At 47.2% G+C, this 24,378-nt stretch overlaps 1 protein-coding gene across 2 annotated transcripts; it reads left to right on the top strand.

The window, feature by feature from the left end:
- The first annotated feature begins 529 nt into the window (after positions 1–529).
- On the top strand, positions 530–2,505 carry LOC119362791 (anthranilate O-methyltransferase 1-like). Of its 2 annotated transcripts, none has more exons than XM_037628057.1 (4): positions 530–702; positions 1,115–1,414; positions 1,493–1,768; positions 1,859–2,505. In XM_037628057.1, exons 1-4 carry the CDS (start codon positions 628–630, stop codon positions 2,219–2,221), a joined length of 1,014 nt encoding a protein of 337 aa, XP_037483954.1. In that variant the 5' UTR covers positions 530–627; the 3' UTR covers positions 2,222–2,505. The 2 variants fall into 2 exon arrangements, with proteins under 2 accessions (XP_037483954.1, XP_037483953.1); XM_037628056.1 differs by having other exon boundaries at positions 998–1,414.
- Positions 2,506–24,378: the final 21,873 nt, after the last annotated feature.

Here is a 24,378-nt window from a genome sequence, read left to right as displayed (position 1 = left end):
GACCATCGACGACGGCAGGGGGAGGGGTCGTGCGCTGCTCCGACTGCCTCCCAGGGAGACGATGTAGGGGCGGGACGGGGACGAGGGGAGAGGGGGACGAGGCGGGTCGGGGCGCACGCGCCGGACGGCCGGCGGCAATAGGAGGGGGCTAGTGTGCCGGCGGCGGCGGGGGAACCCTAGCGGGAGAGGTTGGGTCGGGAGCGGGAGGGGTTGTTTCATTCCGTGGTCTGGCTTTACCCACATCGAACTGTTATTTTCTTATTTCTCTATCTTAATGACTAGTCTTTTTTCTTTGAAAAATGGATTACCCCTGCCTCTGCATCACATGATGCACAAAGCCAGACTAGTCTTACTTGAATATTTGATTGGTTACAATTTCTCTTTCTCCTAGGTCGCCAGAAGTCCCCTACTTAGGTTGCTTCTCATAAAGGTGGATAAAGGGCCACTCATTTTGTGTGGTACCTAACTATTTGGCGTGTCTTGCTGCTTGTCTTTTAATTTCATAAACCCTTTGGATCGAGAGAAACAGGTAACACTTCTTGGGCAATCTTTTTTCTATATATAGTTCTTCACAAGGGCGAGTGCTACATCAGGAATTAGGCAACAAAGATATATTCAATCATAGCCATGAACATGGAAAGTGACTTCCACATGGCCAAAGGGGAAGGAGAGACTAGCTACGTCAATAACTCAAGGATTCAGGTTCGTAAAAAGTATTTAAATATCAACATGTACTTGTTTCATATATTTTTTCCGAAAAAATATGTACTACGTACTTCTTTCATGAAACTACTCCCTCCGTTCCGAATTACTTGTCACACGTATGGATGTATCTAGATGTATTTTAGTTCTAGATACATCCATTTCAGCGACGAGTAATTTGAAACGGAGGGAGTAGTATTTAAACTCTCCGTTGCAGGTAGGAACTTTGCTAGCCATATAGTAGGAGTAGATTGCACTGTACTTTTAATCTGGATTTCCTTTTCATTTATGCTAGCAAAAAGCTTTGCTTGAGACTGAGGTGGTACTTGAGAAGGCTGTGAGAGAAGTACTGTGCATGGATCTCCACCAGCCAGCAATGACTGCTGTTGATTTAGGTTGCTCTTCTGGTCAGAACACACTCTTCTTCGTCTCCAAGGTGATCAAAGTGGCAGGCCATGATAGTGACGAAAAATCAAGGTGCAACCCCGTGGAGCTCCAATTCTTTCTCAATGATCTACCAGGAAACAACTTCAACCATGTCTTCCGTTCACTCGAACGGTTCAAAGAGTCCATAACAGCAAGACATAAAGGAAATACACTGCTACCACCTTTCTATATCGCTGGGTTACCAGGCTCCTACTACACTAGGCTTTTCCCTCGCCAGAGTTGTCACCTCTTTCACTCGTCATTTTGCCTCCATTGGCGCTCCCGGGTACCCAAATTATGCCGAGAACATTTACATTCATGTATGTCTTCTACATGGTCCTGAATTATCAATGTTTTCATTCAGGTTCCTGCTGGATTAGAGGAAGGAGGAAGAGAATACCTAAATGAGGGAAACATTTACATTGCTAACACTACGCCAGCAGGTGTTGCGGAATTGTACCGACGGCAATTTCAGAATGACATGTTATTGTTCCTCAAGTTGCGGTATGAAGAGCTAGTGTTTGGTGGGCAAATGGTGCTGACGTTCCTTGGGAGGAAATATGAGGACATATACAACGACGGACATCTGAACCATCCATGGGGATTACTTGCACGATCTCTGCAATCTCTTGTCGAAGAAGTGCGTAAGCCTCAACTTAATTTATCACAACTATCGGAACTGAGTTTTGAAAAATGTAAGACTATAAACCATTTGCAATGTACCTAATAGGGTCTGGTGAACAAAGAAAAGCTCGACTCCTTCAATCTCCCCATTTACACGCCATCGATCAATGAAGTGAAGGCAGTAATCGGGCAAAGCGAGTTGTTCAATGTAAGCCACATCACATTGTTCGACTCCAACTGGGATCCTCATGATGACTCACAAGGGGATGATGCACACAATACCATTCAGAGCGCGATTAACATTGCAAAGAGCTTGAGGGCGGTGTTCGGACCCCTACTTGCAAGCCATTTCGGTGAATCCTTGCTCAATGAGATATTCAAGAAATGTGCATACTATGTCACGGAGCACCTTGCTGAGAGGGGAGAAGGCAAGTATCTTCTCATCTGTTTGTCCCTAAAAAGAACATAGCAGTATACTAGCATGCATGCATGATCTCGCATAATCGAAGGTCATGCGCTTTGCCACTGACCGGGTATATTACACACAAACATTTAATTTTCTTTTCTTCGGTACACACTTTTCATTCAATAAAATTATGAATTATGTAATTCGCCTACTGTTTTAGTTTAAAAAACAAAAATGCCATGCCCCTTTGTCTTCTTTATTAATGATGTACATGATTTGTGTTGTTGTACTTACGATTGTTACAATATAGTACTCGTTATATCACATGCCATTTGTATTTTACTATATTTGTTGTTGTCTATGTTCATATTGTTACATAAAGGCACCGGACTTCAATTAAGAGACCCCCTATAAAATTCCTATTGGTACATACTATTAGAGTGCCCATGTGTGTGTGTGTTTTTGAGAACATAGGCTGAGAACGAGGACGCTGCAGGCTGAGAACGAGGCCACAGCTTTCTTTATCCATAATTAGGCCATAATTGGGTGAGCCATCAGTTTCTTGACAATTACTTGGTTGTCCGTCTCTTAGAGCCACTTGGCCATTAAATTATCCTGCCCATGTGTTGTACAGAAACAGATTGTGACATTGATTGAAATGTTGTCCTATTTCTTTTTCTTTTGAAACGGAAATGTTGTCCTATTTCGATGTGCTGGTTGTGATGCATTGTGACAAACACTGACGTCCAACATGTGTCGCCAAGGAAAATTTCACAAGGTATCAAAGTAGCATGGTTTGCCCTATTATGTGGCTTCGGGGCAGTGTGTTTACCATAGTAAATCATTGGTCCACTCCAACAAAAGTTTCCCAGCCTTGGTGTGAAAAGAGATCGAGGAAATGCCACAAAAGCGTTGAGCATCTTTTGCAGAGAAACTTTCAATCTATTCGTCTTCAGTTATGGCAGTATAAAAAAATTCGGGGTAATAAAAATTACTGTTAGAGTTGTGTCGAATATAGTGTACAAGGTGGGTTACAGTTGGACTATGAGTTGTATTGTGTTTACATAGGATGTGGAGTCGTGTCCTAATAGGACACTTGTATCCTAGGCCTCCCTTATATAATGGAGGTAGACACACGATGTAACCTATGCCAACATAATAGCACAGGCACGCAAGAGGGAGCCGGCGGCGTGTGTCGGCGCCCGGGTGGCCGGTGTGCGGTATTGTGACGGTGTCACGGGGAGGAGCGCCCGTAGTCAGGCCCCGGGGATGTAGCCATATCGGTGAACCTCGTTAACAAATCTCGGTGTCGTGCTCGTGTGATTGCTTGGTCCTCGGATGATCGACGGTATGGATCGAATTTATTCTAACAAGTGGTATCAGAGCTAGGTTACGAGGTGAATGTTTGGTTGATCTAGAGGATGAAGAAGCAGTCACGTGATTGGATGCCTTGCAGTGAGTTGGAGCCTTGTAGCAGCAAGTCGTGCAGTCGATTCGGCAGATCGGGCGAGTTCTTGGTGAGATCGGTCATCGGTTCATGCGTTGACTCGGCGAGATGCGAGCGACAGTAGCGCGTGTCGATTAGCCGCGTGTGGTGGCGGCTTGAGCATACATGGAGAGCTGGACGCTTATTACAGCTACCAAGTTCTTGACGCTCCGAAATATCCTCCTTCCCCTGCTACAGTTGAGAGTCTCTCGAGACAGTTCCTTCCCGGCCCGATCCCGGATCCTCTCCGCCGGCAACGCTCGTCGAAGAAGTGATGGGGGAGGTGCTCGGCGTGTTCTTGTACATAGTAGATGTAGGTTCAGTTTCCGTTCTGGTGTGTTGGGCGTGATGCCTAGGACTGGCGATATGCCGATGAGGAGCGCGCCGCCTGCGCGTACGAGCAGCGCATGGTGGCTAGCGGCGATGCTTTGGTTGGTGGCGGTGGCGTGGTGCTACTCGCTGCTGCGTGATTCATCGTCGGCGCATCCTCCAATAAGCTCGGTTGCTGCCATGATTTGGAGAAGGATTCGTCCCCTTCCTCTGTTGCTTCAAGCTGCCATGGAGGTGGATGGAGCGATGGTGATGCTGGAGGATCTGGTTTTTGCAGGTGGGTTCGGAGCATATCAGCAGCGGCAGATCAGGTGGAGCTACAGCGCCCGCTGGCAGCCGGTCTTCCACACCATGGCGTTGCCCCTTCTGGCCGAATGGCGGCCGTGTATTTCCTCCCAGCCTAAGAGCGATAGGGGAGGCAGATGCATCTTCTATCTGGAGTTCGAAGCGGTTCCAAGCTGCTGCGATGGTCTCGTCGCCCCAAGTGGTGCGTCCCCGGCGACGGCGAGTCTACATCCAGGAAGAAGATGTTCTGGACCCGATTGCAATTTTCAGATCCAGTTTAGGGTCCTTCTTGTCAAAATCAAGGGCTTAGGTGTTATTTTCCTTTTATGTGAGTCCTTGTGTGGGCTTTGTGTTGTAACCGCTGAAGTTTTAATGAAGATCTAGGCCCTTCATGGCCTTTCCTGTTCAAAAAAAAAAGAGAGAGCTGGACTCACAGCTGGAAAGGTTTCATACGAGATTTGTTTGGAAACAAAAAGGACCGAGTCCTGGAAGTCCTCGTATTCGGCAACCTGGAGGTGCGCTATTACATAGCAGCAAGGGGTGGGTAACCATACGTGGCAAGGCATCAGATCAAATTTGTGCAGAGAAAATCCATTGCTGATTATGTCCATCCATTGGAAGGCGTTGGCAAGGCAAAGGCAAAAGCTAGCATCGTGGTTTGAGCTAAAGCAGGAGCCATCACGTGATTACCAGAAGATTTTCTTTTGGTTGGAATTGCTATTAGTACATGAGGGTGTACCATGTCAGGTTTTGCTTGTGTACTTGGGCATCATATGAGGAAAGCTTGGATAATTTTTCGCAGGGTTAGCCGTACAAAGAACTGTGGCGCCATCTGACACCAGGTTTGAGGTGGAGAAGTTTGACGGAACTGAAAACCTAGTGTTATGGCAGACAAGGGTGAAAGATTTGTTGGCACAACAGGGATGCTTGAAGTTGTTGCGGGAAGTCATGTCAGCTGTGACGGAATTATCATGTGATGGATGGAAATCTGGGGAATGATCTGGGAGCCTGGGTCGGACTAGATAGTCTGACGGATCGACGCAAGTCGGTTGGAACAGAAGACGGTAGTGGGATCGGTGACAGCGACATAGGAGCGTGATGCCGATGGTGACCGACTTCTAGGGCGTGGAAACACGTGGTGGAGGCCCGATGGCTTGTGTGGCTTCGACAAGGCTATGTCGCGGGGTTGATTCAAGGTGATGTACACACGGAGCTTGAAGTCGACAGGGCGCGGGGGTGGACTGTTCATCTACCATGGAGTCATGTTGAAGGTGGAGCTGGATTGAGGGGCTACGGCGTAAGTGCACAGAGAGTCGAAGCCTATTCAGCGGGAAAAGCAAGGGACATGTAATTTGGACTGGAGCCTAGTGGTTTGATGGAAGCGTGAAACTCGTCATCGATCGGTGATGATCGGTAGTACTCTGCAGTGGGGGTTGAATGGTGTGGTTTCGCGATCCTTGAGACTCGACCGGGACAACGGAGGCTCGATGCGGTAATAGCGGCGAGGTGTGCAATATGTACGGGACATGGAGACGGGCCAGGGCTCTGGTGGTCATACATGTGGTGAGACAACTGCAAATTTGACTCGGGATGACTACAAGCAATGGTGAAATTCCTGCAAGTTTCAGACAGGCGGTCAAGAAAGGAGCGGTGATGTTGAGTTCAGGTAACTCTTATGTGTGACACCCAATATGTGAGTTGTTCACTTTCACGCGGGTCAGTGATCAGTGTGTGATGGCGTTGGACTGATACTCTGGAAGTTGGGAGAGCAAACTAGAGTAATGTGCAACTTAATTTTGCTCGAGTGTTGACGTGGTCAAGAAAAGAAGGGACTACAAGTTACAGGTGGAGTCATGTAGAGTCTTTGGAGTAGCGACGGTGCTCATGGGATAAACTCACGTTCAATGTACATGGAAGTTTGACGCATTGACGAATTCAAGGTGGTGGAGAATATTCGTCAAGGTGAAGTTTGTTAGAGTTGTGTCGAATATAGTGTACAAGGTAGGTTACAGTTGGACTATGAGTTATATTGTGTTTACATAGGATGTGGAGTCGTGTCCTAATAGGACACTTGTATCATAGGCCTCCCTTATATAGCGGGGGTAGACACACGATGTAACCTATGCCAACATAATAGCACAGGCACGCAAGGGGGAGCCGACGGCGTGTGCCGGCGGCCGGGTGGCCGGTGTGCGGTATTGTGACGGTGTCATGGGGAGGAGCGCCAGTAGTTAGGCCCCGGGGATGTAGCCATATCGGTGAACCTCGTTAACAAATCTCGGTGTCGTGCTCGTGCGGTTGCTTGGTCCCCGGATGATCGACGGTATGCCTCGGATTTATTCTAACAATTACAACCAGGTTCGTGGACCATCTAGCGATGACTACAAACACTAGAGCGAGCCGATGGTGTGCCACCATCATCGCCCCTTCCTTGATGAAGTCGGACAAACCTTGTTATAGTAAACAGTCGGAAAGTCGTCGTGCTAAGTCTCCGTAGGACCAGCACACCATAGCAGCAACCATCGCCCGTTGAAAAAGTCGTAGATTGAAAGAATCAAACTGTAAACACCCAAATAAAGACGAATGAAGACCGGATCCAAACAGATCCACCGAAGACCAGCACCAACCGAATCCCGCGAGATCCGGCGGAGGCACACCTCCACACGCCTTCCGACGATGTTAGACGCACAATCAGGATGAGGATAGAACGTGGGAGACAGTATTTCTACTGAGGGACATCGCCGTCGCCACACAACTAAAACCATGATGCTGAACCTAACAAGAACGAGAACGGGGTCGCTCCCGTCGGCGGGGGGCTCAGGTCCTCAGCAACTCCATGGATAAAGGTATGCTCTAACTATCCATCCACAATCATAGAATTCTCTGTTGTTTGATGTAATAAAATCTGGTACCCTAGGGATGTAATAAATTTAGTGATAATAAGTTTACTCAAAGGCCACATTATGCTTTCAAATAAAAAGGTAGTTTTGTTAGTGGAAAATAAAAGGTAGTGAGAGTTTCTTTTGGAAAAGGAGGAAGAAAAGGAGGAAGACTCCCGGCCTATGCATCTGGACGATACATGCAGTCACTTTATTAATTATTCACACAAGACTTTACAAAGTAATACAACAGTCAGACTAAAGCCACCGTCTAGGCAACATCTGTCGCTACTCCTATCCAGTTGATGAGGGATGTTGATAGTCTGGACCTAATACCAAACTGACCTTGTAGCCAAACCTAACATTTAAGATTTGAGACTCGTAAGGGATACTGCAACAATTGTAAGTTTTTTTAGCAATGCCTGCATGTGTTATTTGTCTTTGTTTTCTGCAATTGTAAGTTTGGTGCTGGTTTCGGGAGAGGTGGAACGAGCTTGCCATTTTGGGAAAATGTGTATGGCTTTGATATGTCATCTCTTGGGAAAGAAGTAACAGAGAGTTCAGCTCGATTTCCTGTTGTTGATATACTGGCTTCTCAGGATGTTGTGACAGATACCGCTGTACTCCATGTAAGTCCGAGAAACTCTGCATACTTAGGTTATTTCACTTCTCAAGCATCCTCGTTTTTGCTAAAATTGTTTAATGTTATACTAAGCTCGAGAAAACTTTGTTCGAACAGTTCTATTGATAGAATCTGGTATTTTGCTACCGAAGTGTAATACGTACTCTTTCCGTTCGAAAATACTTGATCAAAATAAATAAAATAGGATGTATCTAGATGTATATTAGTTCTAGATACATCATTTTTTATCCATTTTGATAACAAGTATTTCCGGACGGAGGAAGTGTATGATATTCTCTTTAGAATCAACATACTCAAGATTCCTAATTTAATAAATGCACTTAAGATTTGCAACATTCTGTCCTGTGTCCTCATATATCCTTCTGATGCAGGTATCTGTACTCTGACATGTTGGTTTTATGTCTGCCTCCTTTGATCTGGCAACTACTATGAAGGAAAGCGAAATGGATTTCACCGCCAGCTTGGAGCTAAGGCTTCCTGAAAGTTGTGCGGCTGTGCCAGGAGTAACCTGGTGCCATGGCATTGTCTTGTGGTTCGACACCGGCTTCACCAGCAGGTTCTGCAAGGACAAGCCCGTGGTCCTCTCCACCTCTCCTTTCTCCACGCCAACTCACTGGTCGCAGACAATCTTCAGTTCTTCACCTTCGAAAAGCCCATCACGATGGTAAAGGATAGGTCAGTCATTGGCTCATCAGCATCTGTTGGCACGGCTGAATGCCCAGCTGCGACGATCAGATCCCGCATCAGCATCGTGAGGGCCTCTGAGCACCGCAGCATAGACATATCAATCGAAACCACGGGAATCAGCTCAGATGGCCGGAAGCGCAGCTGGCCAGCTCAGATCTTCAACCTTTGAGCGAAGTGCTGCCCTTGTGATGAAATTTTTGCCCTTGCCCTTTTCCACCATCGGAGCTGTTAGGTCACCCACAGCGATTCTTCGTATCTTTTGGTGGAGTTGAAAACTTTTATATGCGGAAAGGGAGCACAGGGTCCAACTGAAGTTCTTGTTTAGATGAAAGCGGACTGAAGGTAGACTTTTTAGCGTCCAGTGTGAGTTGGTGTCCTGTGAGATGTGTGTACCCGACAAATGAACCCGGGCGAATTTGGACATCGATCCACCACTGTAAGATGTTCACATGATATGAGTGAAAATGTTCCATCTCCTCAGTAGCAGTACATTATCATCGGTGTTCCTTCCTTAGCTGCATAGTGAACTGCAAACCGTAGAGTTTAACAGCGTTATGTGCAACCTCTTTTGTGATAGCTTTTAAATTGTTTTTTCTTTTGGAATGGAAGTTTTTCAGACGAATCTTTTTACACAAAGGAAAGACTATACGAGTCTGAAACAAAGATCTTGATGACGTTGCTCGATCGGGGGGCAGAGAAGACAAAGGTGCTGCCAGCGCTATCTTCCCGGCCCCGGATGAACATGGGCAGTGGCCATCGGCATCGATGGCACTAGACTGACCCCGCGGCCATGGCTAGTACAGTAGTACTCCCTCCGTTCCAAATTACTCGTCGTGATTTTATCTTATATTGAACTAAAATCACGATGAGTAATTTAGAAGAATTAAAACCACGACGAGTAATTTGGAACGGAAGAAGTAGTACAGTAGCAGCGAAAACCTCCCCTTGGCTTTCGACCTGCCGGCAAGGTCTGAAACTCTGAATGAACGAAATGGAAAACTGATCTAGGGCCAGGAACGATCGAACTTGATTTGTTGGACTCCCTAGCTGGTTTAGGTTAGGTTGGCCGTCGCTGCCAAATGTAGCTCCGTTCCGAATACATCGCCACCACATAAAAATGTGCCAATCTACATAACGCGAATCAATTTGTGGTTGGATGGTTAGAGGGACTGTGGTATCCCAGCTCACCAGGGTTCAAATCCTGGTGCTCGCATTTGCTTCTGAATTTATTTCAAAATTTCTGGCGATGCGCATTCAGTGGGAGAAGACGTTTCGGCGCCTACGATGACTTTGTAAATTTGAAGATGATATGTCGCTCAGTCTTTCGGAGGCGCTCATAGGGGTAGAGTGTGCGTGTGTGCGTTCATAGCGATGAGTGTATGCACGTGTGTATGAGCGCTTGTGTCTGTACTGATGTTCAAAAAAAAAACTCCAAAACATGACCCCTATCGAATGTCTGTTTTGCACGGATTTCGTCTGTTTGTGGGTGGCAATGGAACGGCGTCCGCCCATTTTTCTGGATGCGGCGGCCATGCACCTAACGCGCGGCCTCATCTTGGCTGCATCTCGTCCGGTGGCTGGAGGCCCATATGCATTGTTTGAACAAAAATCAAACATAGCAAATAGTTCATACTCAAATATCTCCACATCTAAAATAGTATTACAACCCAATAAAAATAAAATAATATCAAATAGTTTTACAACCCAATCAAAATTGTTTTGCATGAAAACAAGTTGAACCGATAGATCTACTGGCTCCCAAGGTGAGTCCACATATGCTCAACCAAGTCATCCTGAAGTTGCATACGAGTGTGCCAATCACGTATTTCATGATGGAATTAAGTGAATTGCTCAAATGTTGCCGGTTCTTGGTGCTCTGGCACAACATTTTCACCCTGATAATCAAACCCTTGGTCGTAGATGGTGTCAGCACGCTCATGTTGTGCATGGTCACACAAGCGGTCATCACCCGTCAAAGCTTCTCGATGCTCCATGTCAGTGAGAGGTGTCGAACGATACCCCATCGAGATTGAAGCACACTAAAAGCCCTCTCCACATCTTTCCTAGCACTCCCTTGCATTTGGGCAAATCTTTGTCTCTTCTCTCTTTGCGGATTGGATATTGTCTTCACAAGAGTTGACCACTAAGGATAGACACCATCAGCTAGGTAGTACCCCTTGTTGTAATGGTGGCCATTGATCTCAAAGTTGACCTCTTGGGAGAGACCTTCTGCAAGCCTTGCAAACACCGGAGAACGCTGAACCACGTTGATATCATTGTGAGAACCACCCATGCCGAATAAAGCACACCATATCCAACAATCTTGTGAAGCCACCGCTTCTAGTATGACAGTGACACCTTTCATGTGGCCCTTGTACTGCCCTTGCCAACCAAATTGACAGTTCTTCCACTTTCAGTGCATACAATCTATGCTACCAAGCATGCCTGGAAAGCCTTTGTCAGCATTGATCCCCAACAACCTCCCTGTATCAGCGGCAGTAGGCTCTCTCAGATACTCAGGGTCAAACATTGCCACCATGGCCTTGCTGAAACTGTATATTGATTTTAGACATGTGGACTCACTCATACACACATACTCATCCACAAGATCGCCCGAAATTTCATATGCAAGCATACGAATAGCTGCACGACATTTATGATAAGAAGAGCAACCAAGCTTGTCAATGGCATTCTCTTTGCACTCAAAGTACGGGTCATATGCTACCACACCCTCTCAAACATGAGTGAGCGTCTGAAAATGGGCGGCGCCGGCTATGGCGGGAGGGGTAGGCCTCGTAGGGAAGAAAAATGAGCGTTTGTGTCCCCGACGAGCAAGCCAGGGGAGGACAAGGGCGCGTGTCCCACCTGTTCGCGCGACGTCCGCTTAATGCAAACGCGATCCAAATTTGAACCGAAATGGGTCAAAAGCAAACTGAAAACGGACATTTGTCCGTTTGCTCCCACATGTTGGGCCGCGTTTTCTGTTCGTTTACTCTAAAACGGACGGCCGGACCATTTGAGGCCTTGTGTTGGAGTTGGCCTTAACCCTTTGGCCGTTGCCAGTTTTAACCCCCACCATTATTTTGCACTGATGACACGTAAACGTACATGGCCAATGTGCGAATCAGATTGTGCACGCCAGCCGCAAAACGCGTGGGTTAAATCCACTCAGAGGCATCTGCCAGGCGCACGAGAAGCATGTGCACGATTTCACTTCTCTCTCTCGGTGAGATAAGCTCGAGATAGCGGGTCGTCGTCTAGCTCCAAAGGTTAAATCATAATATTGTTCAGTGAAAAGACGCTTATGTTGCAACAGTATTATAGTTCAACCCTCTCAATATTCAATTCAAATGGACGTTAGCGGGAAACCGTTGGGAAGCATGACTCCATCTTGTGAGAAGATTGATGGATGTTCACCTATCTCAACAGCCCGATTAGTTGCGCTGGAAACTAACCAAGAATGTAGAGTTTTCGGTTAAATCTATGTATTTGGATATTATCAACACGGGCTCTATACCTGGATCGAAACATGTTTGGAAAGTCAAAGTGCCTTTAAAAATTAAAGTGTTTATGTGGTTTGTCCATAAACAAGTCATTCTAATTAAGCACAATTTGGCAAAGCGCAATTGGATAGGATCTACAAGATGTAGCTTCTGTGATCATGAATCCATCAAACACCTCTTGCTTGACTGCTCATTGGCAAAAAAATTGTGACGGTCTGTCCACATAGCATTAATATTGCTCCTCCGAATAGTACCAACACGCTATTTGGGACGTGGTTAGATGAGATAGATTCAGAAACTGCGAGACATGTCCGTGGAGTATGTGCTTTATTATGGGCAGTTTGAAATTGCAGGAACGATTTGGTTTTTAATAGAACAACAAATATTCATTTCTTGCAGGTTATTTTCCGGGCCACTTCAATGATCTGTATGTGGTCGCTACTCACTCCGACGGATGCCAGTGGGCGTATGGTTACTTGGTCTATTCGGTGGGAGATGGTAGCACGGACTATATTTAACCGGTTTGGATGGCGGTCATGTAATAGGATAGGTGTTTAATTTCCTATCTTCTTTTTTGCCTGCCGGTTATGGCTATCCTGTTCTTTTTGTCTTTGCTCTATGTGAGCTTTTATTTCCTTTTCAGACATGAAGACTTGGTTAAACCTTTTGCTTATCAATAATATGGCCATATGCATTGTTCTGATGCAGAGTCCGGGGGATAACCTCCTTTCCAGAAAAAAATAGTATGACGATGTAACGTCGTTGTACGTACCGTGTGCCTTTTTCTGCCCCATACGGCGAGTCTGGGTTCCACTGTGTCTCTTCTGTGATAACGGAACAGCGAGCTCTATACTGTAAGCATGGCTGGAGAGAATACAGCCACGTCGTCAAGAACCAGGAAGGATTGCAGCAATTCTTCGATCCTGACGAAATATCTCCGGAGGAATCCAATGGACAACAACGATTACTTTGGATCAGCTTGTGAATTTGCAGCAATCCTAGTAGAATCATAATCAACGGCGAGTCGTGCGCCTAACTGCAGAAAGATAGTGTAAGCTTTGTTATGTCGGAGCCTAAATGTAAAGCCAACAACAATTCCAAATGCCACTTCTTCCCGCCCCATCCATCTTCAGGATGACATTGTCACATGTTTTCAATTTTCACAAAGTGAAAGATTTGTGTTCGGGCCTACTTTCAAAGCTTCTACCACAGACCTAATTTGAGAAGGCTTGATAGTCTTATGAAAGGTGAGGGTGGGAGTTTCAGTTTAGGTAGAATAAGAATCCCATTCATGTCTTCATGCTAACATAAGAGCCGATCCTATACGCATAAAGCTTTTTATAAGAAAATTCTTAATGTAAATGATTAATTTGGGATGTCATGCCCCCACAAGTTAGTTGCCCAAGCACTCCCTACGGATGTGACAAATCCAATCCAATTTGCTCTTGTCTCGTTGCTCGGATCCGGTCGTGTAAATTCAGCAACCTCTAAGGCGAGATACTCTAGTTATTTACTCTATATAAATCCATATTTGGCCGAAAACTGAAGGACGCGTTTTATCTACTATCAAACATCTATATACAATGTATCCACTTACTACTTAATTTTATCTCTATTGCTCCTCTTAGTAATTGGGAGGGAGGGAGGATGACATCGCTGCCAGTTAGGGTCAGCCGCGGGCGACATTGTGTGTAATGACTTGCGGCGTGCAAGAGAATGAAGTGACGGGTGGCGGGCGTCGGAGTTAAGAGGAGGTTGGGGGAGGAGAAAAATATAACAATGGGAGGCCAGAGGCTACTGGCATTGGGAGTTTAGGCCGGTGGGAGGTCCAACAGTGTACAGGTGCAAAGCGAAATTCCCCCTCCCCTCTCTATATCTGATGATAATGGTTGTGGGTAATATTCTTAGAGAACGTGGGAGTACTTGAGGGGGTCGCCCTATTTCGGGTGCTTGGTAGGGCCGTGCTGGTGTAGTTTTTTTGCCTCCAGCCCCAAAACTGATTTGGAGGCCTGAGTAGGGGCCTTGCTGCATAAGTTCGTATGTGCTACCAAACAGATTCACACATCTTACTGCTTGTTTTCCCCGACATATTCCCTCGATAGAAACTAAAATAAATTTACAACATTTTGAATATCCAGACCACATTCATGCATTTTTATTGATTTCTCTCTATATCCTTAAGTATGTTAATTCAAGATAATATTAAACATGGAATTTGTGGATATTTTGAATAGCCGAGCAAAATCGCTGGACTCTGTCTATGTTGATCTATAATCTTTCCAATTTGAGGGAGAAAATCCAATGGAATTCTTCATTTTACTTGGTTTTCTGAATTTTGTTAATACACTAAACTTTGAGAATATTTTCTTATTCTTATATTTGCAAATGTTTCAAGTATTATAATATTTAAAAATATTGTAACTTCAATTTGAGAAACAATGCCAATTTGAATCAATATAAAAATCAATTGTTTTCAATAGAAATTTTTACGAATAAATGTTGTGATAGTGCAATCACTTTATTTTTTTTGAATGAGCAGTATCTCCTTATGGTCATGGTTATTATTATGGTCATGGTTGCTGGATCGTAATGGGTTGGATGAGATTTATCAAGTAATCGAGTTAGTTTTGTTAGTGTTTGATCCCTAGTATCCACTATGTTTTAAGATTGATGTTGCTATGACTTTGCTATGCTTAATGCTTGTCACTAGGGTCCGAGTGCCATAATTTTAGATCTAAACTTATTATGTTTTTCATGAATATATTTATGTACCTGATCTTATCTTGCAAGTTATAGTCACCTACTATGTGTTATGATCCGGCAACCCCGGAGTGACAATAGTCGGGACACTTTCCCGTGATGACCGTAGTTTGACGAGTTCATGTATTCACTAAGTGCTAATGCTTTGGTCTGATTCTTTATTAAAAGGAGGCCTTAATATCCCTTAGTTTCCATTAGGACCCCGCTGCCATGGGAGGGTAGGACAAAAGATGGCATGCAAGTTCTTTTCCATAAGCACGTATGACTATATTCGGAATACATGCCTACATTATATTGATGAATTTGAGCTAGTTCTGTGTCACACTAGGTTATAACTGTTGCATGATGAATACTATCCGACATAATTATCCATCAGTGATCCATCGCCTACGAGTTTGTTTCATATTGATCTTTGTTAAGTTACTTTTCCGTTGCCACTGTTACGATTGGTACAAAACTGCTACTGTTACTTTTGCCACTGTTACTGTTCTTCCATACTTTTGCTACTAAATACTTTGTTGCGGATATTAAGTCTTTCAGGTGTGGTTGAATTGACAACTCAGCTGCCAATACTTGAAATATTCTTTGGATCCCCTTGTGTCGAATCAATAAATTTGGGTTGAATACTCTACCCTCGAAAACTGTTGCGACCCCCTATACTTGTGGGTTATCAAGCACCGCCCCATGTCGCAACCGGTAGGTACCCTATCGAGTGATCGGCTTGCCAGAGTGCTCCCTCGGCAACCAACGATCCCTCCATATGCAAATCATCTTGCCATTCCTGACATGCCGCACTGTAGGATCGAAAGTATGTCTAGAGGGGGGAGGGGTGATTAGATTACTTACCAAATAAAAACCTATCTTTTCCCAATTATAGTTGTAGGCATATTTTGGCAATTAGGACAAGTCAAGTATCATCCTACACATACAATTCTAAGAGTATATCAGCGGAATGTAGAACATTGCACATGTAAGTAAAGGGAAGGGTTTGACGAAGGCAAACACAATGGGGACACGAAGATTTTTGGCGTGGTTCCGATAGGTGGTACTATCGTATGTCCACGTTGATGGAGACTTCAACTGTAACGCCCGGATAATTAAGCTAAAGTGAAACTCTGCTAATGATGCCACGTCACCTTCGTTACTATTGCTAATCTTTCATTAGTTCAAAACCGGTCCAAAAATCAAATTCAAAATATGACAAACAACAAAAGTTTTCAAACATCAAAACAAAAATGTTCGGGCAGTGCCAAATATGGCATAGGTAATTATGGTGTAGAAGAAACAATTTTATAAAATGCTTAATTGCCCTAAAATAAATAGAACAGAAAACAAAACAAAAAAAAGAAAAGGAAAAGGAAAAGAAGAAACCCCCCCTCCCCCCTGGGCCAAAGGGCCCAACTAGCCAACAGCCAGCCCGACCGGCCCAGCCGGCCTGGCCCGCCTCCCTCGGTCGCTCCCTCCCCTTCCCTGTTCCCCCGACCGGGGTCGGAACAGGGGCGCGTCGCCACCGGACCCCCTCGCCGGCGTAGAGGAGGGGATAAGGTCGCCACGCCCCCGCCTCCTCGATCCCGCCTCCCACTCGCCCCCACTCTCGCCCTCGGTCCCTGCGCCTCTCCCTCTCCCCTCAGATCCACCTCGCTCCCTCCTCGTTCCCCCACCACATCCGACGCCGCCATGGACCTGCCGCCGTGAAACGCGCGGCCACAGCCCTCGCCTCGCCTCGCTTGCGTGTCGTTCGTCTCCGCCTTCGTCCTCCTCATTGACCGGTTGCCGCAGTTGGAGCTCGGAGCCACCGCCGCACCCACGACGCCGCCGTCTTCCTCCTCTGCTCCAACAAGCTACGCCGCCACTCTTCACCAACTCCGGCGATGCCCCTGCAGCTACTAAACCCACCAAGGGCCACCGTGTGTGCTGCTCTGTGAGCCCTCCTCTCTCTCTTTCGCGCCCTGCCTAGTTGTTGCCGAACACCCGAACGCCGCGCCGCGGAGCTCGTCGCCGACAAGTCTCCGGTGACCATTTGGTCCCGGGCTCGTGCAGTTGTGCTCGCGCATGCACATAGGCCTCGCCCCGCCCTTTAGTTCGCCAAATAACGCGCCGCAGCGCCGTTTCCTCTCACGTCCGAACGCCGACGTCCGCCGCGCCGCTCGCCACCGTCGCTACACGGCAACTCCGGTCGTGGTATCCCTACCGTTCGACGTGGCTTCGTCTCTGCGTACGAACGAACCCAGCCCCATGATGAACCCAGCCCCGCACCCTCGCCTTCGCACTTGCTGAGCCTCGGCGTCCGCCCCGCCCGTCGCCGGTGACGCTGCGGCCCTCCTTCGGCCGAGCCACCGCCACCATTAGATGCGCCTCTTCGCGCTCGACCGAGCGAGCCTAAGCACGCCCCAAACGGGCCACCATGGCGTGATTCCAGCGAGGTCCGCGCCCCTCCGCCATGTTTTCGGTCGCTGGCGGTGAACCTCCGCCGCCCACCGACGTGGCATGCCGCTGGGGTGCATCTGGGTCACTGCCTGGTGGCCCCAAGGGCCCGGCTGGCCCTGTTGACCATGGTCAACTTGCTGACTGGGCTGGTCCCAGCAGTTGACCAGTGGCCCCCACCTCGTAAGCTAATTAAATTAGATAAGTTAATTAATCTAGGCTAATTATTCACTAAATAATAGGGCCCACACTTAGTTAATCATAATTAGTTTAAAACAAATCCTTTTTCACCTCTCTCTCAATGACAGGTGGGTCCCATTTGACCCACAAGTCAGTTTTGACTCCAGTCAACCCCACTGTTGACTGCTGACATCACACATACGTCATGCTGACGTCATCCCATACTATTCTGGATAATGTTGATTTAAATTAATTAAATAAATTCCAGAAAATGATTAAATCTTTAGAAAATCATATAAAATAATCCGTAACTCGGATGAAAATACTTTCTACATGAAAGTTGCTCAGAACGATGAGACGAATCTGGATACGCAGCCCATTCGTCCGCCACACATCCCTAGCATAGCGAACATGCAACTTTCCCCCTCCGGTTCACTTGTCCGAAAACGCAAAACACAGGAGATACTTTCCCGGATGTTTCCCCCTTTCGCCGGTATCACCTACTACCGCGTTAGGGCACCCCTAACACCGCTCCTTGTCATGTCATGCATCGTCATGCTTATGTTTGCATTGTATTCATTCTTTCTTCCCCCTTTTCTCTCCGGTAGACTACGAGACCGACGCTGCTGCTGCCCAGTTCAACTACGGAGTTGACGACCCCTCCTTCTTGCCAGAGCAACCAGGCAAGCCCCCCCCCCTTGATCACCAGATATCGCATATTCCCCTCTATACTGCTTGTATTAGAGTAGTGTAGCATGTTACTGCTTTCCGTTAATCCTATTCTGATGCATAGCCTGACATTGTTGCTACCTCTGTTGATACCTTACCTGCAATCCTAAATACTTAGTATAGGATGCTAGTTTATCATTTGTGGGCCTACATTCTTGTCAGCCTGCCTTGCTATACTATCGGGCCGTGATCACTCGGGAGGTGATCACGGGTATATACTATACATACATACTATACAGATGGTGACTAAAGTCGGGTCGGCTCGTTGAGTACCCGCGAGTGATTCACGGATTGGGGGCTGAAAGGACCTTTGTCCCGACGGCCCTCTGTGTGGATCTTTGTGGCGGAGCGACAGGGTAGGTTGAGGCCACCTAGGTGAGAGGTGGGCCTGGCCCTGGTCGGCGTTCGCAGTTGCTTCATGATAACACGCTTAACGAGATCTTGGTATTTGATCTGAGTTTGACCATTGGCCTATACGCACTAACCAACTACGCAGGAAAGATATGGGCACTCGACGTCGTGGTATCAGCCGAAGCCTTCGTGACGTCAGCGACTGAGCGGCGCGCGCCGGATTGGAACGTAAGCCTGCTCTTGTATTAAGGGGGCTAATTCTGCTTCCGGCCGCCCACGCAACATGCAGGTGTGCAATGGGCGATGGGCCCAGACTCATGCGCGCATAGGATTTAGACTGGCGTGCTGACCTCTCTGTTGTGATTAGGTGGGGCTGCGACATGTTGATCTTCCGAGGACGGGCATGACCCAGGAAGGTGTGTCCGGTCAAATGGGATCGAGCATGTTGGGTTATGTGGTGCACCCCTGCAGGGAAGTTAATCTATTCGAATAGCCGTGTCCCTCGGTAAAAGGACGACCCAGAGTTGTACCTTGACCTTATGACAACTAGAACCGGACACTTAATAAAACACACCCAGACAAGTTCCACAGACAACCCGGTGATCGCTTTTCCACAGGGCGACGAGGGGAGGATCGCCGGGTAGGATTATGCTATGCGATGCTACTTGGAGGACTTCACTCTACTCTCTTCTACATGCTGCAAGACGGAGGCTCCCAGAAGTGTAGTCTTCGATAGGACTAGCTATCCCCCTCTTATTCTGGCATTCTGCAGTTCAGTCCACTCATATTGCCTCCTTACACATATACCCATGCATATGTGGTGTAGATCCTTGCTTGCGAGTACTTTGGATGAGTACTCACGGTTGCTTTGCTCCCTCGTTTCCCCTGTTTTCCTCTTCTTCTCGGATGCCGCAACCAGACGTTGGAGCCCAGGATCCAGACGCCACCGTCAATGATGACTACTACTCTGGAGGTTCCTACTACTACGTGCAGGCCGCTGACGATGATCAGGAGTAGTTTAGGAGGATCCCAGGCAGGAGGCCTGCGCCTCTTTCGATCTGTATCTAGTTTGTGCTAGCCATCTTATGGCAACTTGTTTACTTATCTCTGTACTCAGATATTGTTGCTTCCGCTGACTCGTCTATGATTGAGCACTTGTATTCGAGCCCTCGAGGCCCCTGGCTTGTATTATGATGCTTGTATGACTTTTATGTTTTAGAGTTGTGTTGTGATATCTTCCGATGAGTCCCTGATCTTGATCGTACACGTTTACGTGCATGATTAGTGTATGATTGAATCGGGGGCGTCACAAGTTGGTATCAGAGCCGACTGCCTGTAGGAATCCGCCTTCCACACTCCTTGGCCAAAGTCGAGTCTAGTCACTACAAAACTTTTACTAACTTGGCTGTGTGCCTTACGGGCCCACATCGCCATTGGATGGTATTAGCATCTTTTACTCCTCGACCTTTACTCTGGGGCTCTGAACTCTCTCCTACTCAGGTTAAACGAATTTACTAACTCTGACATTAGGATCCCGTTACCACATTCACCCCAAAGTTGGATAAGCCATAGTTATTCTGTAGGATAGTATTTTGAATAGTGCCCATATTGTCATTTGACTCCATTGAAACATCTTTGTTTTCAGATGGAACTCACGAGGCAGGACGTGCGCCACACGACGGCCATTGGTGCCTCAGGATCACCTGCTGTGCTAGCTGAGATGATGACCTATCTGGGTTATCGCTGGCACCCTGAGTACACCGTCTACGAGGAGTACCAGGACTTTAACCAGGAGCAGTACCGTGCCATCGTCCACCTCTACTCTCAGGAGTATGAGTCCACTACCGTGCTGCACACTGCTCATGGTGTTGGAGTGACCATCGAGATGGCAGTCCACGATGCTGCTCATGCTGCTCTGACACGTCTTCATGGAGAGTATCGGGCGTTGGACACTTCCCCTTTCAGGCACATTCCTATCGCATCTGACGTTGGTGCGGAGGGATACTACACTGCTGCCTACTCCACCGTCACCCGAGAGCCCTTCCACCATCAGAACCTGGTTCTGCATGCTGATGGGCTGGACCAAGCTAACAGAGATCTTCGCCACGAGTTGTACACCACTCGTCAGCACCTTTACAGGGCTCTGACGCTGTTGCACCCCTTTGTCCGATCTGGATAGCTGCCGCGTTCTGCGATCTACCCAGCCAGGACCCTGATGCCCCACGGTGTTGGTTGGCCAGAGGTGGGAGGCTACTCTCCCGCACTTGGTCCTCTTTTGCCACCTGAGCGTCGGGTTCTACACCAGAGTATCTGTGGCCCCCAGGCCACTAACATGGAGGACTATCCGTTGCCTCACTACCAGCAATCAAGCTACGACTACCTTCATAGTACCTCCTGGGACTGATGTAGTCTTGCTCATTAGTATTGGATGCATTCGCCACGAGCCTGCGTGCCGCCTATGATGACTTAGTCTATGTACTGAACTATACGTCCGACCCCTTTTGTAAGTTATGCCGACTACTATGTAGTATCTGTCGTGCTCCTTTCATTATGCATGTTTCATCATGAATGATTCTTGTCTATGCAAATTTCTCAATGCTGAACTACCCCTGTTATATATTAGCAGGATGGTTAGACCAGCTGGTCGTGGTCGTGGCGGCAACGCCCCACCACCGCCTGAGTACATGGCTGGTATGGTCCAACAGCTCGAGATGAATCGCCAGTTCATGGAGAATATGATGGCTCAGTTCCCTCGTCCCAATATGAACCAGCAGCCAACCCAAGTGACTCTGCAGGATTTCATGCGCCTCAACCCAACCGTGTACCGCAGCTCAACTCAGCCGCTGGATGCTGATGACTGGCTCCGTGACATTACCTATGAGATGGAGTCTGCTGAGGTAGCCCCTACCCGCTATGTCACCTTTGCTTCCTTCTTTCTGAAGGGACCCGCAGCTCAATGCTGGGACAGCCACAGGCATACTATGCCAGCAGGAACAATCATCTCCTGGACAGACTTCCAAGCCGCCTTTCGTGCCCGCTTCATTCCTCAGGGGATCATGGATAGGAAGAAGCGTGAGTTCCGCAACCTCACCCAGGGCAACAAAACTGTAGAAGCTTATCAGCGGGAGTTTCTGGACTTATCCCGCTATGTTGAAGAAGACATTGCAACTAATGCTCGCACACAGGAGAAGTTCCGTGACGGCCTTCAAGCTGTCATCAAGCTTGCACTTCTAGTGCATGACTTTACCGATTTCGCCACCTTGGTGAACAAGGCCATCAATGTCGAGACTGGTCTGCAAGAACACCAGAACTCTCAAAGGCGCAACCGTGACACGGGCTCATCTTTGGGCCCGCCCTCATAGAAGCGTAAGATATGGATCTCGAACAGCATGTACCGTCCAAATGCACCTGCCCCAAGACAGACCTATGCTGCACCTCGTCTACCTCCTCCACCATCTAGGCAGCCAAGGCTTCCAGCTCCACCACCCCAAGCTCCTGTTCCCACTCCCAATAATGGTCTGTGCTACAAGTGTGGTCAACCAGGTCATCGTGCCAGGGACTGCAGTCAGAATCAAAATCAACTGGCCCTTCCAGCAGCTGGCCGTGGTAACAACCAGCCCCGTAACAACAATACCAAGTCTTATGGTCGTGTTCATGCCAACCACGTTGATCTGAACGAAGCTCAAGACCAGCCTGCTACTGTGATGGGTACACTCCTTGTAAATTCAGTACCAGCATCCGTTTTATTTGATACAGGTGCATCACATTCATTCATGTCAGAAGATTCTGCATGCTTGCACGACATTAAATGTGAGGACATGAACGCTTCTCTATTAGTGCACACCCCTACGGGCCAATGTCGGACCTCCATGATTTGCAACAATGTCCCTGTTGAAATCGAAGGACTAGAATTCCTTGTCTCTCCCATCGTACTGAAGTCCTATAGCATTGATCTCATTCTGGGAATGAATTGGTTAAAAGCGCATACTGCTTCTATAGTTTGCGCCACTAAGCCCGTCCATCTGCTACACCCTTCTGATGAAATAATTAGCTACAATGCTCGTCTGGTTCAAAATGCCGAGGCAAGGCTTTATGCGTTGAATGCATTGAACGCTGCACCCCTCGAGGGCATTGAAAACATTCATGTCGTTCTCGAATTCCAAGACGTCTTTCCTGAAGAACTTCCAGGGATTCCCCCTGCTCGAGCTGTCGAATTCATCATCGACTTGAAACCAAGCACCACTCTTATAGCCAAACGACCCTACAAGATGCCGCCGCATGAACTCATTGAGCTTAAGGAGGAAATCGACAAATCTCTTCGAAGTGGTTTCATTCGCCCAAGTTTCTCTCCTTGGGGAGCACCTTCTCTCTTTGTCAAGAAGAAGGATGGGACAAACCGATTGGTCCAAGACTACCGCCCTATTAACTAGGCTACCATTCAGAACAAATAACCTCTTCCTCGGATCAATGATCTATATGATCAACTGGCTGGTTCGTCGGTGTTCTCTAAACTCGACTTGAGGTTGGGTTACCACCAGATCCGTGTTCGTGAAGAAGATATCCCGAAGACCGCATTTGTGACTCGCTATGGTTCATACGAGTGCACCGTCATGTCTTTTGGATTGGCCAATGCTCCAGGCACCTTCTCTCGTCTGATGAACTATATCTTTATGGAATACCTCGACAAGTTTGTCGTGGTTTATCTGGATGATATCCTTGTATATTCCAAGAATGAAGAACAACATGATGAACATCTTCGTTTTGTTCTGGAAAAGCTTAGAGAGCATCAACTCTATGCCAAGTTCTCCAAGTGTGAATTATGGCTTCCTGAAGTAACCTATCTTGGGCATGTCATCTCTAAGGATGGTATTGCCGTCAACCCTGAACAAGTCCAGGCTATTCTCGATTGGACTCCTCCGAAGAATGTCAAGCAAGTCAGAAGTTTTCTCGGACTCGCCAGCTATTGCCGTCGATTCGTCGAGAACTTCTCCAAGATCGCTAGACCTCTGACTAACCTGCTTCATAAGGGCGTAAGTTTGAGTGGACAGAAAAGTGTCAGGAAAGTTTCCAGGCGCTCAAAGACAAGTTGACCTCTGCCCCAGTGCTTGCTCCTCCAGATACTAAGAAGGACTTCGTCATTTATTGTGACGCTTCACGTCAAGGCCTTGTCGCTGTCCTAATGCAAGAGCGCAAAGTGATTGCTTATGCCTCTCGTCAATTGCGCCCTCACGAAGAGAACTATCCAGTTCACGACTTCGAGCTTGATGCTGTTATCCATGCACTGAAATAGTGGCGACATTACCTTCTCGGTAATCGTTGCGAGATCTTCACCGACCACCAAAGTCTGAAGTATCTGTTTACTCAACCAGACCTAAACCTCCGTCATCAGAGATGTATGGAGATTGTTGCAGATTTTAACCTGGGTATTTCGTATACCCCAGGCAAGGCTAATGTAATGGCTGATGCCTTGAGTCGCAAGTCATATTGCAACCACCTCCAGGTTCTCAAAGTTCAGCCCTCGCTTGTTGAAGAATTCAGGAAGCTGAACCTCCATATTGTTCCTCCTGGTGCTCTCACTCCCCCTCCTCCTAAGAGCCGCAAAATGAACCTCCATGTTGTTTCCCAGGGTTCTCTCAATACCTTGGTTGCTATACTAGATCTCGTGGAAAGCATAAAGACGCTGCAGAAGTATGACTCTCAAGCCCACAAGATTAAACGCTACCTTGAAGAAGGGAAGCCCTCGTTCTTCACTGTTGATGATACTGGCACTTTGTTCTTTAAAGGTCGCCTAGTCGTCCCTTCAAAAGATAACCTGGATATGACTCAGGAGGTTATGAAAGAAGCTCATGATACACCTTTGTCTGTTCATCCCGGTAGCACCAAGATGTACCAAGACATTCGCCAGAGATTCTGGTGGTCTAATATGAAGCAAGATATTGCTCGTTATGTTGCTGAGTGTGACA

The sequence above is a fragment of the Triticum dicoccoides genome, chromosome 2B (assembly GCF_002162155.2).
Source record: "Triticum dicoccoides isolate Atlit2015 ecotype Zavitan chromosome 2B, WEW_v2.0, whole genome shotgun sequence".
Classification (NCBI taxonomy): Eukaryota; Viridiplantae; Streptophyta; class Magnoliopsida; order Poales; family Poaceae; genus Triticum; species Triticum dicoccoides.
This window is presented reverse-complemented; position numbering and strand designations above follow the sequence as displayed.

Excerpts from the sequence above, each read along its gene's own strand:
- LOC119362791 (XM_037628056.1), top strand. The coding sequence starts at position 628 with ATGAACATGGAAAGTGACTTCCACATGGCCAAAGGGGAAGGAGAGACT. Across the intron at positions 703-997 it reads TCAATAACTCAAGGATTCAG|CAAAAAGCTTTGCTTGAGAC; the intron begins GTTCGTAAAAAG and ends CATTTATGCTAG. Across the intron at positions 1,415-1,492 it reads GCCTCCATTGGCGCTCCCGG|GTTCCTGCTGGATTAGAGGA; the intron begins GTACCCAAATTA and ends GTTTTCATTCAG.